Source organism: Notechis scutatus, chromosome 3, assembly GCF_049901735.1.
Source record: "Notechis scutatus isolate UNSWTSFEM ecotype Mainland chromosome 3, rNotScu1.2, whole genome shotgun sequence".
Classification (NCBI taxonomy): Eukaryota; Metazoa; Chordata; class Lepidosauria; order Squamata; family Elapidae; genus Notechis; species Notechis scutatus.
This window is the reverse complement of record NC_142011.1, coordinates 151,624,180-151,645,229: the sequence shown is the minus strand read 5'-3', so window position 1 is coordinate 151,645,229 and position 21,050 is coordinate 151,624,180. Positions and strand designations below refer to the sequence as shown.

General features: G+C 38.7%; 1 protein-coding gene and 1 long non-coding RNA gene across 2 annotated transcripts in view; one reads left to right on the top strand and one right to left on the bottom strand.

Moving 5' to 3' along the window:
* The window catches only part of ZNF407 (zinc finger protein 407), a 374,450-nt gene extending 354,296 nt beyond the window's left edge, over positions 1-20,154 (top strand). Inside the window, exon 9 of the mRNA XM_026669912.2 lies at positions 17,824-20,154. Within this exon, the coding sequence (XP_026525697.2) occupies positions 17,824-19,154 (1,331 nt within the window). The 3' untranslated portion in view covers positions 19,155-20,154. The remainder of the gene's footprint in view (positions 1-17,823) is intronic.
* On the bottom strand, positions 12,967-20,260 carry LOC148131439 (uncharacterized). The gene is made up of 3 exons (XR_015748850.1): positions 20,186-20,260; positions 15,279-15,461; positions 12,967-13,209 (listed from the first exon to the last, which is right to left on the bottom strand). It is a non-coding gene; the product is annotated as an uncharacterized LOC148131439 (long non-coding RNA).
* Between the last annotated feature and the right edge of the window lie 790 nt (positions 20,261-21,050).

Here is a 21,050-nt window from a genome sequence, read left to right as displayed (position 1 = left end):
CCAATAGTCCCCTTCTTTCTTTTATCAGTTCTTTCACAATTTGCAGTTCCACCTTAAATTCTTTGCTTGCTTCTTCCATTTTTTAATCAATTGTGTTATTCTTTATTTTATTAAAGTTAATTGTAATCCTTGCCAAGAGACTCCATTTATATCTCTTTTCCTTATTGGTTCTTCTATTTCCTCTGCACAGTCAACCCCCAACAGTCCCAAGATATTGCCTTCCTTTGTCCTCTTGCTGCAATCTCCCCCTTTTTCTTTTAACCATAGCCTACTTCTTAGTAAGCTAGAAAAAAGTGGAATAGATAGCACCACAACTTGATGGACTCACAACTGGCTGACAAAATGTACTCAACAAGTAGTCCTTAATGGGTCTAAGTCTACATGGAGGGAAGTAAGCAGTGGGGTGCCACAAGGTTCCATCTTAGGCCCAGTACTCTTCAATATCTTCATTAATGACTTAGATGAGGGAATAGAAGGGGAACTCACCAGATTTGCAGATGATACTAAGCTGGCAGGAATAGCTAACACCCAAGAAGGTAGGCTCAAGATTCAGATGGATCTTGACATACTAAAACACTGGGCCGTATCTAACAAAATGAAATTCAATGTAGAGAAAAGTGAAGTCCTAGAAAAACCAAAAGTACACATGTAGACTGGGTGAAACCAGGCTCAATAGCAGTAACTGTAAGAAGGATCTTGGAGTCTTAGTGGACAACCAGCTAAATATGAGCCAGCAGTGTGCAGCAGCAGCCAAAAAAGCGAATGCAATCCTAAGTTGCATTAACAGAGGGATATAATCGAGATCAAGTGAGGTACTAATACCACTCTATAAAGCCTTAGTAAGACCACACCTAGAGAATTGCATCCAGTTTTGGTCATCGCATTATAAAAAAGATGTTGAGACTCTAGAAAAAATACAGAGAAGAGCAACCAGGATGATTAGGGGACTGGAGACTAAAACATTTGAAGAACAGTTACAGGAACTGGGCATGGCTAGTCTAGTGAAGAGAAGGACCAGGGGAGACATTCTTCCAATATTTGAAGGGCTGCCACAGAGAGGAAAGGGTCAATCTATTTTCTAAAGCACCTGTAGGCCGTACAAGGAATAATGATGGAAACTGAACAAGGAGAGATTTAACCTGGAAATAAGAAGAAACTTTCTGACAGTGAGAGAACAATCAACCAATGGAACAGCTTGCCCTCGGAAGTTGTGGGAGCGCCATCACTTGAGACTTTCAAGAAGAGATTGGACTGCCATTTGTCACAAATTGTGTAGGGTCTCCCGCTTGGGCTAGATGACCTATAAGGTCTCTTCCAACTCTGATTATCTGTTATCTGATACTGAAGAAATCAGAATAAAGGTTTGCTGAGAAATGGCTGTTCAGTATCTCTTTGAATACACTCAATAAAGTGGAGTTCATTCTTTCTCTGAGTAATGTTGCTTACCATGAGACAGTTGTTTCTTCAAACATTTAATCAGAATCTGCTTTCCTGTAGCTTAAATGTATTTATAACTAACTCCATTCTGATATATAGAGAACAGATCTTGGCCTTTTTTTAGCACCCTTTAAGGCAGGAGTTTTCAAATATTTTCAAGCCACAGAAGCTGGAACAGAATAATGGAGTTGGAAGGGACTTTGAAGATCTTCTAGTCCAACCCCCATACCATTTCAGATAAATGTACAATTTCTTCTTAAAAATTTCCAGTGATGGAGCATCCACAACTGCTGAAGGCAAGCGGTTCTACTAATAAATTGTTCTCATTGTCAGAAAATTTCTCCTTATTTCTAGACTGATTTATTGCTTGATTACTTTGTTTTAAATCCCTACAATTCTTGCTCTGGAGACAAAGCTCCAATGACAGAAAATTGATCAAGTTCAAGTGAATTTTTCCTCTTTTGCTCTTAATCTCTCATGAAACCTTCAGGTTCCATGAATAGCAATTTGAATAGCTGTTTTAAGATTCTTAGAGAGAACTATCATATCCCATTTTTAAGGGCAAACAATCCCATTGTATATATTTTCCTAGGACTTAATTTCTAAAAACATTGTCCTATGAATCTGTTTCAGTTTGTCTGAAATGAATCCTTCTTTAGTGTTCCAAACCAGGCACAATACTCTAATTAGGAGTATGAGCAAGGCAAACTAGAGTAGGAGTAATAATTTCTATGAGTTAAAAAAAAACAACTATATTTCTTTTAATGCAACCCGAGCTTGCATTTATTTTTCTCACAGCCATATTATACTGTTGACTCATATTCAATTTGCAATCAACTACTATTCGTAGAATTTTTTAAAAAAAACTGGTAACAATTGCCAAACCAGGTATTTTTAATCCTCTAACTATGCATTGAGGTTTTTGTTGTGTTTCCCAAGTGCACAACTTTGCATTTTTCTCTGTAATTTCATTTTCTAACCTATCAAAATCATTTTGAATTTTATTTTTATGTTTCGGAATATTAACTATCCTATCCAATTTTGTGTCATCTGCAAATTTTATAACCATTCCTTCTATCTTTTCATCCAAGTCATTAATCAAAATGTTGAAAAGTGCATGACTCAGGCCTGAACTTTGTGGTATCACTGGAAAACCTCAATTTAGTTTGATGAGCAACTACCAATAAGCATTCTGTGAGTATGATTATTTCTTCTGCCACCTTCCTTTCTTTCTGCTTTCTCAGTGGAATTGTTTATAAATTCAGGCTGAAGGAAGGGAAAATAAAAACGATTGTGTATTGTCCAGAATATATGAATAGGAGACACCAGAGATCTCAAAATGAAAACTGTGACATTTGAACCCACATGTCTCCACTCTGCCTCACTGGAACAGAATACTTGTTGGCTTCGTCTCTGATGCACTGCAGCAGTATCCTGTAATGACAAATGTCTCTATTGCAATTTTCATAACAGTAGAGTCATGTTACCCAAGGGAGCTGCTATAGCCCATGTAACTGTTGTAATCTGGTTTCTCATCCTATGCAACCCTTCTCATAGTATACATTTAGTTAAAGACTTGCTGGCTGAGCCTGCTGAAACTTTTAAAGCAGGAGTATCTAACCCTGGCAACTTTAAGACTTGTGGACTTCAATTCCCAGAATTCCCCAGCCAGCCATAAGGAAGTTGAACTTCAACTTCAGAAGTGGAAGATCACAAATCTTAAACTTGCCAAGGTTGGACACCCCTGCTTAAAACTGTTTTATAAGGCTTAATATTTTCCGCATACTTTTTTTTCTAGAACACAGTATTTTAGAAGAAAAGAAGTCCATTATATGTACTACACTTTGGACATTTTGCTGATAGCCTTTGCCAACATTTTGATGTTTCCTGCTCCAAAGATTTCTACTTCAGAAACACTAGGCATTTCTCTCTGGATCTTTGAACCTGCCATCTAATAATCTTTGAACCTGCCATCCTTCTTGTAGATCCTGTATCCTAAAGGAATGTGTGGCTGTATCTTTCTGTACTAACATCTGATTTTATGAGATGAACTGTCTGCTACCAAGAAATTAGACCATTCCAAGGTCCACATGATAGTTCACGTCTCCCTTGCCATTGTCTGCAACTATTTGTACTCTTGATTCTGTCTGCAGCAAGGACCTCTCTATTTGATTATGTAACTGCAAAATATTTATATATTTATATGTATAATTATTGGTAAAAGAGAAACTTTATGGACATAACCAAAAGGATTAGGCAGATAGGATCTCTTTTCATTGTAGAAAAATCCCCAGCAATCATTCCAATGTTTCTCAACCTTGGTAACTTTACGTTGTATGGACTTCAACTCCTAGAATTCCTCCACCAGCAGCATAACATAATATTTGTAAGAAAAAGGGTGTTAGGGAAAGGAATACAAGTTCAAAAAGCCAAATCAAGATATGGTTCAAAATCAACTTATTGCTTTCATCTTAATCCTTACCTGGCTTCCAGTTCCTTTCACCCTGAATTTTTACATTTATCTTAAAAAGTATTATGAGAGAGAAACCAGCACCAGGGAAGATTGGGAATAGTGGAGGTCAACTTTAGTCTTAAAATGCCCAAATAGACTTTCTTGCCTCTGGTAAATGTCCCTTATCTGCTTCCAAATAATGGTTTTCTTTTTTAAAGAACCTTCACTATTCCTATATTTATAAAATGGTTGAATTTATGGGTGCATAAGATAGTAGAAATGCAAGGAAATATACTGTCTGTGCTTGGATACCCTAAACTGGCAGTCTGTTTAGTACTTTATTTCAAAGTTGTGTGAATTTGCCAATTTAAAAATGAGGGGAAAGAAGGGTAGGAAAGGGAGAAGTCCTATGTGAGAAAACGCTAGCAAAACAAACTAAAAGCAAAACAAAACAAAAGGAGAAATGTTTCCCCCAAACCCCCAAGGTCAAACACAATTCTGATGTGGCCCTCAATGAAATTGAGTTTGACACCCCTGGTCTAAATGTATTGGTTTCATTTACATACAGCAAATACTTTTGCCCATATATTAAAAGAAGGAGGATTTGTTTCATTTACTTTGCAAACTGCCAAGAAAGAGAGCAGCCACATCTAGAAAATGATATTTTGATTGAAGGCTTTTGTGTTACTTACGATGTGATCTAATTAAAAATGAAAATGTATGAATAGAATTAAAGGACAAGTGAAATCTCTACAGCATGGTGTTTAAATAGAATTCTCGATGACCAGCTAATCAAATGGAACATACTAAAAATTGGGGTATTCGTTGACCTATTTGGTAGTCCCTTTGGCCTCCTCACACTTCAGCCTGTAGCTTCCTTTGTCTATAAGCATGATGCCAAGTGACAGTAGCTGAGGTTTCCTAAAAAGGAAGCATACGGTATGACAGACCCATCTGTGGCTGGCTGCTTTCCGAAACAAAAAAAATGCCCAATTCTGTCATTACGGCCTTTTGTTCCTGCACAATGCTTTCCGTGTGACTATTTTGTGAAGGCTTGCTGGTAGCATCCATAAGCTGCAATTTGTCTCACTTCTTGCCTTATTGTGCCCCTTGTCCCCAGTTGTCATACTGACTTCCTTCCCAATTCGTGCCGTTTCTTGTTTTCTGTTAGGCCTCCAAATGCTTCTAGCAGTCTTTCAAGTTACAGGATTGCTGATCTGAATGTGCTATATGCATTTCAGATCAAAAACAAACTGTACTGAAACATCTCATCTGCTAAAATCACATAAGGGTTTGGGAAGGGGGTGGATTTGGCTTATGTTGACTTCAGAAATCCATAAACCTGTAATCATGTTATTACTTTGATGTCACTTCCCATCATTTTCATGAGTGGTTGATATTCCCTGCTTAATGTGCGGTGTTTGCATTTGACCAACTAACAGGTTTAAATAGTGTTTATTTAAACAAGTTAGAAATCCGCATTTAAATTCAGCAGGAATAAGATGATTTGAAATCACAGAGAACTAAGTGCATTTACAGTGAATTTGGAGTTGATGTACCTAAGTTCATTCCAAGGATCTGCCACAAATTTTTTGTGGGTTTTTAAAGGAGAGAAAAGGAAAGATGATTGTTTTTCATTCCCAGGATAGATCTATGAATCTAAAGATTGGGGAAAAGAAAAAAAAAGAATAGCAAGAAGGGTTACTCTAAAACAGGGGTGTCAAACTCCAGGCCCATGGGCCAGATCTGGCACATGCAGTACTTAGATCTGGCCCCCGGGCCACCCTGGAAACAGCAAAGGACTGGCCTGAAGTGCCTCTGCCAGTGAAAACAGACCTCAGGAGAGCCACGCGCATCCATCCCAGGTTTCATTTTTTGGCCGTGATGGCCTTCTGCAGCCCTCTGCCAGCATGCCCCCCTGAGCTCCGTTTTCTCTGGCAAAGGACTGCAGGAGGCCATCGCAGCCGAAAACTGGGCCCAGGAGCCCATTTTGCTGGCAGAGCACTTGGGCCATAGGCACCCCCAACATGAGTGATGTCATGCTGGCCACCCACACCGGCCCCCTGAGGTCAAACACAACCCTGATTCAGCCCTCAATGAAATTGAGTTTGACATCCCTGCTGTAAAAGTATTTCTGAAAAAAAAAAAGTCATCTTTTCTAATTTGTGCTTTAAGCTTAGGAAACTACAATTCTGTCTGGGCGTTTACTTGTTGGCTAGCTCAGGTGTCTCCATTTCACAGTGAAGTTCAGCATTTGTGAATAGTCAAATTCTGTGTTATTTATGGTGGCAGCGATACTAATCCACCTCAAGATCTTCACCTTAAAGTAATCATAGAGAGAAAAGAGAATGAGAAATGAATGAGAAAAACTTTTCTCAGCATGCAACCAGTGGTGGGCTGCTACCAGTTCGGACCGGTTCTAGCGAACCGGTAGTTCCGGTGAGCACTTGGCCCCACTCACCCACCCTTGCCCTTTCCTCTATTTCCCTATTTTTTAGCTCAACTGATTCGCACAGCACAGTGGATTGCTGCGCCTCAGCTGTTTTACTCACCAGCGCTGACATACAGTAGAAGGTAAATTTTTAAGCTTAAAATGGGCGGTTTTTGAATGTTGCATGCGCGCGCTCACCAAACCGATTGTGAAACCAGTTGCAGCCCACCCCTGCATGCAAGACCTTTGATTTCCATTTTTTGAAGGTTTCTGTTAGTGAGTAAGGGAGATGCTATCCTTTCAAAAGCAGTTTGATTGTCCGGCATGAGGTCTGAAATCACAAGCAGACTTGCATTTTATGTCCATATATAAGTTAGAAACAATTGAATGGTGCTGAATAATGTCTGCCCGTTATATTGAATAGAAATGAAAAATCAGTTTTGTTCGATCAATTGTATCATTTGTGAGGTATTAATTTGCTTTAGAAAGTATGCTTAAGGATTAAAATGGATATGGGGGAGAAAGTGATTTCAGTTTATGTAATTACAATCACAATCATAGGGAAGGCTCATAGCATAGTGGGGGGAAAAAGATTTCCTCCTAAAACAAAACAATACAATGCAGTGTGCTAATCTAATTAATATCCACAACTATAAGAAGCAGAGGCTAAGTTTCTGTGCATTAGAGCTAATGTTTCTGGCTATAAAAAGGACTAGAAGTGCACTGATATATTGATGTTTGATTGAGAGAATATACTTCCATGGACAATGTACTGAAAAGTGCAGTCATAAAAAAAAACCATCTACTATAGTAGGGCTGTCAAACTCCCGGCCCATGGGCCAGGTACATCACATGTTGGCCACACCCACACCCGGTTTAGTGAAGGGAGGAAGTCCCAATGTGTCACGTGACACTACCGTGACGCCGTGAGTTTGACGTGAATCTGTACTATAGCTAAAGATTGCACTGCATTAAATACATCCTAAAATATCCTTTAGCAAATAGAACCTAAGCAACACACTTTCACTTGTAGCCTATCAAGTAGATTGAATATTTATGCTGCTTGTGTTTTCTGTTCTGCATTTGATCCATCTTTAAAGGATTGGTAGATTTAATAACAGTACGAATATTAGGGCCTTATTATTAAAAGGAGTTAATTTTGAAGTTTTTGAAAACAGCATCATTTGCCGTCCATGTGTCTTCCATCAGCAACATTGTTAGATATTTTATCTCTATTGCTGGCAGAAGTTCTTATATGTCCATGAAATTCTTCCGCAGCCACCTTTTATGGAGTTCAAGCATGAATAGAATGAAGGGAACCATCACAGAGAAATCAAAATAACTTAAACACCCAATAGCATACTGCAAACGACAACACATTTTAAAAACTGTTGGAGATAAGATATGTTTTTAGTTGTGTTCAACTGGAAACCCCATTATCCCCAGCTAGAATTTCTAAGACATTGAGCACAGTTGAAATAAATTGCTAAATAGTGATGAGCATATGTCAGTATTAACGAAATGTGTTTAAGCACATTTCAAAGATTGGCAGTGAAAAGATGTGAAAAATGGGCTATCTTTTTTCATTTGATTGGCAGTTATTCCTAATGCTTTATCAGAGAGCAAAACACTGCAGCAAAGCCTGTATTGTTGGACAACTTAGTTCAAAACACACTGTTGACAAAAATTAAGAATCGGGCCATTGCGGTAAACATATGCTGTTTTTCAGGATGAAGTCAGGTATCAATCTGCTTTTTGAAGTTGCTTTACAAATGCATGGTGAATTTTGCAATATTGATTTATTTGTGGAAATTTGCATACCTTTGCTATCCCAACACAAGTATCTTTTTAGAAAAATCAAGTAGCCTTCCAACAATCTAGGTGTTACTTTCTGTACATTTGAGTTGTCTTCAAAGACAGCTGTATGTAGGCAGGGGTGGGATTCTACCAGTTCACACCTAATTCGCTAGAACTGATTGTTAATATTCTAAGCCAGGGTGGGCAAACTACGGCCGCGGGCCACATCCGGCCCGTTGGTCTGTCCAATGCGGCCCGCCCTGAAAAAAATCACTGCCATTGGTCTGTCCAATCTGGCCCACCCTGAAAAAAATCGCTGGGTGTGGCGTATTGCCCTGTGCCGCGTGGCCCCCAAAGCTGCAAAACAGTGCGGAGCGATCTAGGGAAGGAAAGAAAAGAAATTTGCAAAGGCCTCAGCTGGGAGTTCGAAATCACCTTCGAGTGCGACCTCTCCGAAGGTGAGTCCCCGCCCGATCCCCTTTTTTTCCGGGGCTTCCAGGCTTAAACTTTGCAAAGGCAAAGCTTGCAGGCTGGAGCGTCTTCCCGCCGAGGAGCGGGAAGGGTTCCACCCGGCGGGCGGGGTGGGCTGCTTGGAGCCACCTAAAGGTAGGCCGCTGCTGGTGGAGCCTTGCCCTGCCTTGGTGCCCTGTTTCCCGGCTCGGCGGTCCTGCTCGGGCGGCACTTTAAAAGCCTGCTCCCAGCACCTGAGCAACTTCCCAGCAACTTTCTGCTTCGTTTTAACTCGCGGGCGCCGCGCCTGGCCCCGAGCCGCGCGGCAGAGGGAAGCCCGGCGGGCGGGCAGGCGGGCTGCTTGGAGGAGGCGACCGGCGGCGCTCCGGGCTTCCCCTCCGCCATGCGGCTCGGGCGGCGTGAGCGCCCGCGAGTTAAAATGAAGCCGAAAGTTGCTGGGAAGTTGCTCAGTTTTCCGGGCTTCAGGGCTTTGCAAAAGCAAAGTTTGCAGGCTGGAGCGTCTTCCCGCCGAGGAGCGGAAGGGTTCTGCCCGGCGGGCGGGCGGGCTGCTTGGAGCGGGCTGCTGTGCGGCTCGGGCGAGCACAGCGCCCGCGAGTTAAAACGAAGCCGAAAGTTGCTGGGAAGTTGCTCAGATTTCGGGGCTTCCAGGCTTAAACTTTGCTCGGCGGCACTTTAAAAGCCTGCTCCAGCACCCGAGCAACTTCCCAGCAACTTTCGGCTTCCTTTTAACTCGCGGGCACTCGCGCCTGGCCCCGAGCTGCGTGGCAGAGGGAAGCCCGGCGGGCGGGCGGGCTGCTTGGAGGAGGCGATCCGGCGGTGCTCCGGCAGCAGCAACAGGCAGTTTCGCCCGGCTCCGCTCAGGTGTCCGGCTGGGGCTGTCAGGAGTTGCTACCGCCGGCGCAGCTCCGTGCAGCTCCAGTCCCGCGTTGCCTTGGGAAGGAAAAGGCAAAACCAGGAGCCGCTGAGCCTGAGCCTCCGGTGCCGCTGCTCCGTTGCAAAGCACCGCCGTGGCTCTTCCTTTTTGCCTTTCCCTTCCCGAGGCAACAACTCCTGACTCAGGGGCCTCCAGGGGAGGGGAAGGAGAGAAGGGGGGGAAGGGTGGGGGGCGATTCCCAAAAAATCTTGTGCTGACCCGGCCCGTCTGTCAAATTTTAAAAGTCAATGCGGCCCCGAGCCAAAAAGTTTGCCCACCCCTGTTCTAAGCAGTTCAGAGAACCGGTTGTTAGAAGAAATTACTGGCCTAATCCTGTAAGGAAGGCAGGAAGGAAACATTCTGGTGTTGCTTACAGAAACTGCCTCTCCGTTAACCCTTATTACATTCTTGGCAGGACTCGACTTCCTGTCTCAGGAAGGTCTCTGGAGTTTTTTTCCCCCTCCTTTGCTGGTACTTTGGTTGTGTGGAGTGACCATTCAAAGTTACCATTGCACTGAAAAAAGTGACTTATGGACTATTTTTCACACTTACGACTGTTGCAGCATCCCCACAATCATGAGAGGCCAGGCAAGGAGATGCATGCCTCGATGTGAGTGATGTTGAGTTGGCCACACCCAGCCAATAACATGACCACCAAGCAAAATCCACCCAGTCACATGACCACCAAGCCACGCCCACCACCTAAGCCACGCCCACAGAACCGGTTGTTAAAAATTTGAATCCCACCCCATATGTAGGCTCTGTTGCAGTAGTGTAAGTACCAATAAAGGAGAATATTTATAGCTCAGCATTGAAATCAAGGGTCCTTGGTGCTTTCTAGATATTAACATTCAAAAATATATTTGAGAACTGTAAAGAGAATAAAGATTATAAATATTAAAATTTTTATTGGATTTGACCCTCAACATTATTCTGAAGTGTCCTCACCTTGATGTCATTTGGAAGTACAGTGATCAGAACATACCACTGATATTTTGTAAGGATTTAGATTCTAAGCATTTTCTTAGTTAAATAACCCCTGTAAGTATGTTCAATTTATGGATTCAAGAATTTCTGTTTTCTTTGGCTCTAATTCTTCTGAAGGAAGAATTTACTGTGAATTTACTAGAAGCAAAAAAGAGTTTTAGATGCCCCATAGACATGGCGGTCCTAATAAGAGTGTCGTGGCAACATATACACCATATACAGTATATTTTAATATTTATAGACAAAAATTCACATTGTTTCATGTGTACACAAGCAGCTGCTGTCTTTTGGCTGTGAGCAGATGTTAGACCTCCAAAAAGTCTTGCTGATAATTAAAATACTAACAGTGTTTTACCCCAGCTGCAGGTTCTGTTTACTGTAAATCTGATTTTAATGGTGCCTCTGTGCAGTTGGTGAATACTGGTTTGTTTTCTACCAAACATAAGAAAGTGTCTGCAATGAAGATAAATGGTTATTTTCTATAATTTGCTCTGGAAAGATATGACAATACACTATACCGTGCTTCCATTTATAAACAAAGCATAGATATGAGTAGCAAGTTATGACAGTAATTGTTTTAGTGCGCCAACAGGAAAACATAAGGAGCCAAGTTAAATACAAAACCCCAAATTCTTAGCTGAATGACTCAAGAGAATACAATACTATCTTGTAAACTATCTGCTAGTTGTCATTGTTTTTGATAGTATAAATTATTTTTGTGGCAATGTGTATGCATATGATTCTTCACAGAGTAACATAGGTTTAAAAATAGCTGACAAAGATAATATGGCACAATTTTGATTTGTAAGCCCAGAACATGCTGTAGAGGAATTGATACAGGTCTCATTAGAAATGTTTTCCTGCTTGATTGACCCTATCACAAATGGGATGATGGCTAAAGTCCTGAGCCTCTTCTTATGTGCATTGTATGTCTTGTAGGACTTCAATTCCCAGAATTTCCCAGCCAACATGGCAACTCCTATTCTGGGACCTGAAATCTACAGGTCTTAAAATTGCCAAGTTGGACATCTCTGGTTTAAAGTCTTTTTCGAATATGACTTGTCCCTTTAAAGGGGGCAAATCATGCTATGCCAGGATTAAAAACTGCAGTAATCATAATGTAATATTGTGTACATTGGCTAGATTTGCTTGGAAATTGAGACGGCTTATAAATAAAACAAGCAACTAACTAAATAATAGCATGGGAATAGCTTTGTGGAATCACTAGAAAAACCTTCAGGTGGCTGCACACTTGCATTAAGACAGGCAAAATAATACAGCTAGTTTTGCTTGACTTCCTCTCACAATTTCCTCAGAGTGAAATAAACACCTGCTGGCTAAAAAGAGTTATCATAGGACACTGGAAGGGGAAATCTATAACAGAGTTGCAGCAATGAATTGTTGATATATCTTGTCTGCCAATACATGAATTAATTGCTTTTTCAACAAAGGGACAAGGAAGAAGACTTTTAATTGACATGGTCCAGATTTTGTTGAATATGTTATTTTCCAGACTCCCCTTTTTGACTCTTTTCCTTCTTTTTATTATTAAAACCATTTTATATATGCATATGTTGCCCTGTTAATTAGCTTAGTATAATAAAATAAAAAAGAATGATATTAACCCTTTTGCTTTCTGCAAAGTTAGCATAATTTTATTATTTCCATGCTTGCTCCCTGGGTAAAAAAATCCTGACCAGTTAGTTCAGATTGTAGCTTGTTTTAGAGCCATAAAAATGATGTGTTATTCCCACCCTTGTTTTATGAACAGTTAGAGAAAAATTATGCTTACTTTTATCTAGGTTGCTTTGGAAGACATTTGCAGGCATTCGGAACCATAGCAAGAATAGTTCTAGTGATAAGAATTTTGGAATCAAATTTCTAACTGCTTCTAGTACATTGTATAGTATATGCTCAGTAAGTGGTTTAGGCATAAGAAACCAGGAACAGGAGTAGAGTTCAAAGCAGTAGAACTTTAATTCATTCTACTTATACACAAGAATCTGATCTTCTAATGGTCAATGGTAATTGGCTTTAGATAAGGGTCAACAGAATTCATGGGGGAGGATTGGACTTAGATCTTTTGTGGAAACATAAGGATTCCAAACAGATGACGTGTTTGACCCCACCCTCAGGGTCTACCTGGTAATCTCCTACAGTGGCTTCCCATAAAAATGGGCATAATTGAAAATGATTAAAAAAATAACACATTGAGTGCTACACACCTTTGGAATTCTTTCACTCATTATCCAGCTTCAGGGCAGGATATCTATTTCATTGCCCCAATGGAGTTAGCCAACATATTAACTATCAATGTTAGTCCCCTAATTTTTGGCGGGGTCAAAGTCTAAGTGAAAGAGAAGGAGAAAAGGAAGGTAACTAGAATACTGGAACTGGGTTTTGAGAAACTTTTCATCGAAACTAAATATTAACACTGTAATTTCAGTTGGTCGATATATACTGCCTAAAGATTGTCTTTCGTGTAATATTATTTAAAATATTCAATTATAATAATAATGAACATAAAATAGGGAAATAACCAGCAGGAGTAATGTCACAGTGCCCAGTAGATAAAATCTTTAATAACACCTATATAGGGAAAAAAAGGGTAAAGTTATCAAAACATATAGTTAAAAAATATGCATCTCTCACTCAACATTCTTTAGTCCATTTCCTTGATTTTGTCTTGATCAGCAAGGTACACTTGGCCCAGATGGATGCCTGTTAAAGTATAAAAGAAAAGCCAAAGTGGAGGTTTACATGCAATATTGCGCTAACCCAGACTTTCCTGATACGTTATGCATTACTTTTGGAGACAAGTCTTTTTAATGCCATCTTTATCTGCTACACGATGCATGAAATCTACTTTCTGTTTTAGAACTGCAAATAACCCTTGACCCCTTTAGTGGAGACACAATGTGACCTTTCTATTGTCATCAGCTTTCATTCTCTTGAAAATTCTATGAATTTTTATTACAAGTTTTTTTTTAAGCCAAGCTGAGGCTTCAACAAATTACTTGACACAGATGAGATGAAGTTGTTGAAGTAGTGTTAGATAAGTTTTACAGCCAGCATGTGTGCTGCTGAACAGTATAAAGCCAGTGTCCTACAATGTCATACACCAGTAACTGCTGAGCCTACTATTGGATAAATACATCATTTTATGGAACATTGATTGTTCTATAAACCCAATGGAGTATTATGCTCTATGATCAAACCATTTAGATTGTGTGTAGAGCACAGAAAATGCCATATTCAGGATGGTACTAAAAGTGCCATTTGTGTATTTTATGGATGTCATTACAGAGGAAACTTCCCTCTGTAGGCCCTGTTTACTGCAAAAAATTTTAGACTGTAATGACATTTTTCATTCACAACGTATGCCTTCAAGAGAGGGGGGCCCTTGTTTTATTTGTTTCATTCAAGTTCACTGCACAAATCCTGTACATTTTAATTAAATGTGAGCTTAACAAAAGAATAAGGTATTTATTCTAAGAGGGTGGAGGCCAGGGAAATGAGGGCTATAGCAAAAATAATATAGACATACAACAGCAAAATACTCGGTTCTTGGTTTCAAAAACACAGCTGGGCTAAATCTTATTTGTATTCTTCATTAATCACATTAAATAAAGCATATCTTGTCTCATTTTGTTGAGAAGGTGGCCTACAAACATGGAGTATACAAATAATGATATATCCCAAAATATTTGAGATTTTCCACTTCTTAAATAATTGCTCCAAAATGCCAGCTGATAAATAAGGGCTCTGTTGAAAATATAGAATATTTGGAAAATAACCAATTCTGTGATCCTGATATCCATAGATATGAAACACATCCATAGGATCTTTTATCCCTCGATAAGCAATCTTACATTATTGTATTTTATCAATTTAAAATATAATTCTGTTTCTTTATACTTTGTAACGATGATCAACAGCAACTACAGCCATCTTTGCATTTTACTTTTATGATTGTTATGTCCAACAAAAATTCTTCATTCCTTTGTTCCAGCATTTGTTTAAAATGCATTTCTAAAATATAAGATTTCTTTGATACAGTGATGTTTAATAGAAAAAAATGAGGAGGAAAATAGGGGGAGGAAGCTCTGCCATAACTAATTCTTAAAACATATCTCTAGAATTACATTTTTTTTCTGTTAACTTCCATCCTCTCAAAACAAAGGGAATCCATTCAGCTACACATATTACATTTACCATGAAGATCACTAAAATTGAACTTGATGTTCCCAATAAATTTTTGGCCCAGTTAAAATTTAAGCCTACACTACAGATTCCCATTAGTTTAACTGACACTTGAACTTCTACACAGCTCAACATTAATTCATTATAGTTGAAAATGGGAGAATCTTCCGTGGGTGAATCTTTTACAATCTGATTGAGGCTGTTACATTTTATAGGATCCATTTTTCAAAGCACTACTGACAGCACTCGAAGTTATTAAATTGCTGAATCAAAAGATGGACCTGCAATCGCATTTATGAACTATGATGGAATAGCTTGGGTTGCACTGAGCCGAAGTTAAGATGTTGGTGTAGTTAAGCTTCATCACACCCCTTTAGTGACAGCAGTATTTACCCATGTAGTTTACTTTAATGGTCAGGAAGTGGCCTAACTCACCTCTGGATTCAAATAGATTAAGCAAGCAGTCAGAATGGCATAATTATCTGTGCTGCAAGGAATTTACAGGATAACTCAAGCCCCCAAGAGACTTCCCGTTCAATTGCTGAGCAAAGACTGGACATGCATAAAATCACAGATGCAGCATTTACCTCTGAAGCCAAGGGAGAGAACATATTCCTTTATCTTCTTCTGTTCTTATTCTGCTCTGATGCAGTGTCACTTCATGCCTGTTCGCTCTTAAGACTTTATCTGTGGAATTAGTCCAATGGATAATATTGGAGCAGAATTGTGTTTTGATTTAAGTCCATATCATTGCAAGTCTGGGCCTACATCTTGTCGACGAAAGCAAGACACATGTGGAAATTAATTACATCGTTCTCTTGAAAAATATGAATTAGTTCTGATTTTTAATTGTCTCTTTGTGTTATGTTCTCCCTTATATTCTTTTTTTCAAGCTGAGAATCTTGAGTATGATATCCATAGAGAAAGAGCATAAGGTTAATGATACAAAGAACCATTTCGTGCTTCTCCACAGTTTTTCCTTGCCAGAATTTAATCCATCAGTGGGTGCCAAATCAATCATGCTGTTTTACTTGGACATACATTTCAGTCCCTTCAATTTTTTTAAAAAACTTTTCTCTAAATGACATAAAGGCTCCCTTCTGTCTTGCCATCTAAAATTAGAATGGTATAATGTAATTTTGTTTTGATAATGGGTGCATTCTAGTCTTAATAGCTGGCGTAGAGATATTCTGAAACTGGAACAGTGTTTTTAAACCTAAAATCCTGATACATCTTAATTTCATCAAAAATGGTATTGAGATATATATGAAATGTTAGGGATGATAAAATGTACATGATTCATTTTACATGCACATTGAATTGGCTTTGGGCAAGCCAGTAAGGTGACATAGGTTCTGCTTACTGACTGGGTTGTATTAATACAAGATCATATGAGTTTGTGTTACTCTGCTAAATTATTATGTGTAGGTATTGGAACCAGGCTGCTGTCAGAGGAGCAAATAATTTGAAGTAGTTGCCACATGCTCTTGACTGCTATATTAACAATATTTAGCAATCTTGCATAACCCCTTTGTATATCTTCTTCCATTTTAAATTCAGCAGATTCATTCTAATTGCATCATGCTACTGAGTTTGTGACAGTCATTCAAAGGACGACGTTGTACATCCACAGTAAATCATAGTAAACCAGCTTTTCAAGTTTAAGCGATAGCCAAATGGAACCTAGAATCGAACTCAATCCTGAGGGGGTTCTTCCTCAACTGTAAACAGATTTGTTTCCAGACAAATGGTGGGCCCTTTGTGGCATTGATATATAAACTGCACATTGTTTTCTGATTTAGCCTGTCCACAGCTCTGTGGGCATGTTCCACAGCAATAAGTTGACCTGAAAGAAGCTCAGCTGGTAAGGAGGGCACAGGAGATCAGTGAATATCTAGCAAATAATATCTGAGAACATGCACAGACTGTTTATATGTTGGGGGATTTTGTTACAAATTAATTATATTATGTAACTGCAGCCTTTATTAAACAGCTTGTGATTCTTATTTGAACTTCATCTTCAAAGTGTAACTCCACCTTTCTATCAAGATTTTCTTACAATACATAAGCTGCCCATTATGTATCTTCATAACTACTGTTGGTAATTCTGACTTGGCCAAAGAATTTTATAGTGGGTTTTTTTTAAAAAAAGAAATACAGACTACGTTTTATATTCTGTAGTCAATTTATCAGTGCTATTGTTAACCCAAATAGATAATTGCAGATTAAATAATTGACTGATTTTACTATTAGAAATTCAAATTTGATGTCCGTTGTGTAGATTCAAACAACTTAAACAATTTATTAGGGTTCAAATCTCATTGAATTCATTGCTTATAAATAAATTGGTTGAGATCAAACTGTACAATTTTTTTCATTAATTTATCTTCAGATCTAGGAAAAGATTGTCAAGATGCAGCTGCAGTGGCCATTTTCAAATCTAAATTTACCCCTTACCTTTCATAGTTCAGGTTTTATGTCTGCTTTTGATGCTTCTATCCTGAATGTCAAGCCCTATGATTCAGCCACACATTGATTCATCAGCAAACCAGAAAAACAACAAAACAATAAACAAATATATAAAACATACACAGTCTAATATCCCAGTGTGGGCTATTTCATCTGCAGCTTTAGAGAAAATATAACCTTCAAGAATCTTACAATTGTAATTCTTACAGTTATAGCTTGGGATCATTTCCTTCAGTAAATAAATCAACAAATATAAATGTTTTCGACTAATTTGTTTAATGGAATTATCTTCCTCCAATTGCATGTGTGAAAAACAGATTACATTTTAAGTCATATTTGTGCAGAAATATTGAAAATTCAAAAGGATTTATACAAATTTGTTGCTGAAGCATTTAATGAAAGTATATAAATACATCCCGGCATGGCTAGAAAGAAATGGGATTCTTAAGTTCCTCTGAACATGAACCATCTTGCATATATACGAGTATTCCCTTTGCTCCTATTGATACAGAATTTATCACAGTAGTTAACCTGTACTTGAAAGGAGAACAGCATCACATATCATTTGGGATTTTTCTTTCTTTATATTGTTCATACCTGTATTTTGCGAAACTATTTTTTGACATTTTTTTTTTAAAAAAAAATCTTTCTTTCTTTTCTTAGGTATAGTTTCTAAGTCTTATGAATGTCGACTGAAAGGTCAAGGAGCTACATTTGTTGAAACCACCAGCCCTTTTGCTTCATCAGCTCTGGATGAAATTTCTCCAGTCAGCGATAAGATGCTTCATGGTATGAGGAGGCATCCACAAGCCAGTGAACAAGTGCAACAGGTGATCATTATTCAGGGATATGACAGTGATTTCACAATCGATGCCTCAGTGGAAGAAACAGCAGCAGCTACCCTTCAGACTTTGGCAATGGCTGGCCAAGTGGCAAGGGTGGTACATATAACTGAAGACGGACAGCTGATAGCTACAAATCAAAATGGCTCCCATGTAAGCAGCATACTTCCAGAACAAATACTTAACGAACAATTGTCCGATGGGAAAACACGACTTCTTGTCGTTGAAGGCTCTGTAGGAGAAACTGCTCTTGAAGATGCTGTTTCCATAGGGATGGCTTCAGCCCCAAATAATGCAGTGGTGCAACAGATAATGAGACAAGAGTCTCTGGATACATCAAGGGCACACCCACCTGAGTCTGCCTCAGCATTAGATGCTTTGCTTTGTGCTGTAACAGAACTTGGTGAGGTGGAGAACAAAGTAGAACTTTTGGATAGAGCACAGCTTTGTCACAAAGAAGCATTGCAAATGTCAAATCCAGAAGCAGATGACATAACACAGGAAACACAAATGTTCCATGGTGTTCAGGAAATTGAAGAAGAACAGTCCATGGAGGTAGTAACACAAGTTGTGCATCCGTCCACCATAATTTCATCTCAGGAAAATGCTCAGGTTGCCTTCAAGAAAATGGTTGAAGGAGTCCTCCAGTTCGCTGTGTGCGATACAGCTGCAGCTGATCAGCTGATGAAAGAAGGTGTCACTCAGGTTATTTTGAATGAGGAAGGAACCGTGCATATGGTATCTAGAGAAGGATCTCAAATAATAATGCAAGAGGCTGACAGCCATACCCTGAGCATCCAAAGTCAACACATGGATTTGGTTGAAGCAGATGGAGAAATTTCACAGATCATTGTCACAGAGGAGATTGCTCAAGCGATGGTTCAGGAGTCTAACAATAACTTTGCCAATGGTGCAACTCATTACATAGTAACACAATTACCCCAGGAAATTGAGAATGACTCTAGAGTATATTCACATACTGTGATAGAGAAAGAGGAAACTCAAGAACTTTTGCAGGCTGGTACAGTTATAAATTCTAATCAAAATTCTTGTGATGGAAGTGTTGAACAACTAAGTAGCATGCTCATTTACACAGAAGATGGTTCACAAACAGCTATTATCCAGGGCCAAAGAGATAACAGTGAACTATAAAAGATACGAAAATACTCTGCCTATTCAGTTCAAAAAAGAAAGAAGGAATTAAACATCAGCTATATTATGTTTTATTGTTAACTTATAAAGCATTTGTAAATGCATTTATATGGTATTAGCATCACCATCCTGGGAATATTTCATACAAAAGGGAATTCTCCTTGTTTTTGCATGAGCACTGATCAGACTGTCACCAGTTATAGACACTGAAAAATTTACCAAATAAAATCAGAACATACACAGATGCAACTACCGAGATAGATAGTTTGGTTTATTTTGCTTATCACCTCTTCATTATTTTTTGACATCTGATAGTTTTTAATCTTTCTTCTGATTAATTATGTAATTTGACTTATCTGACTTTCTGTAGGGAGAGCAAATTAAATATGCAGGTACTCATATCACCCAATTGACATAGACATCAACATTGTATAGATTAAGGCATTCTATGTATGCAATAATTTTACATTCCAAACCTGTTTAAATACGCCCCAGTTATTTCTACTCAAAATGCAGGATTCACAATGAAATAAATTTATGGTGTGGTTCAAAATGCCTGATAACATGAGATATCATGAGATATCTCTGCAATCAACCCTTGGGGACGTATTAGCAAAAAAAAAAAAAAAAACCTCGCTAATGCCTGTTATGTAATCATTGCTGGGATTTCTTCTTTTTAAAAGAAAAAATAGTATCATTCGAATATATACCATTTTGCAGTTTGTTTTATGAATAGGCTTTGCAAATATTTGATGACCCTTTTCCATTTTAAATTCTGCCAGTAATCTTAAGTGGAAAAAGTTGACTTTGATCTATTTCTTGTTGGATCAGAATGTTGATTTAGTTGTGGATAAGTTCTGATTGTTTAAAGTAAGTTCCTGCTTAAAAAAAAAAACAAATATTTTTCTGCTATAAAAACTTCTGTTTTTCCTTAAGAGATGTAACTATCATATACAGGGGAACAGTTGGTTCTTTACAATAAAAAAAAACAGCACTAAAAGATGTATTCTCATTTTTAATGTTAAGCATACCTGGAAATAGATACCACGGAGAGTTCTTACAGACATGCACTGTTGATCAATACACAGAGCTGGCATTAAGTAGACTTTATTACAAGTCTGCAAATTTGTGGCCACCAAATTGTATGTGGGACTTCTGATGCCTGAAGACAGCCTTAGGTTTATATTTAGAAGTAAGCCGGAAAAGCGTCATGGATTTACAGAACTCCCACTAGGCGTCATGATTACTCTCTCAGTCTGATTTGAGAAAGGAGCAGGGGAGGGGAAAAAAATTCTGTTCCCATTTGGACTCACAACTTTCAGGCCAAGAGAAGAGGAAGTAACTGGATTAGTTTAATATCTTAATTATCTAATTTTTATTATTCAAAAGTGTCGGGCAGAAGACGCATTAATGATACATCCGATTATCCAAAAGTCAGAACACAATTGTCTCTTCTAAAATTAGCTGCTAGGGGCATGTGCTTGTCAGAGTGGCAAACGTGTTGTTGTTTTTATTTTCCAGGTTGGATGTGTCAGATCCGTTCCCCAAATAAAGAGGGAGAATAAAATTTCAAGGGGGGTGGGGCTGAAAGTCATAATTAGCCAAGTTTAACTTGCTCATTCTTCTTAAAAGTGACAGTCCGCTCACTACTTATTAAATACTGTCTTCAGCCAACAATGACAGGATCAACTCCCGTTTGTTATCAGGATAAAAGTGACCTTTACAAAATGATGGCCTTCTGCAAGATTCTCGCAGGTACTCAAATGAATGTTTTTCATTGAAAATATTTCTTCTTGATCATTTTGCCTGTTAACTGGAGCCCTCTGGTCTTATGGCTTGGATGCTAATTTTTAGCTATGCTCAGTTCTGTATGGCTAACCTTTCCATTGCAATACA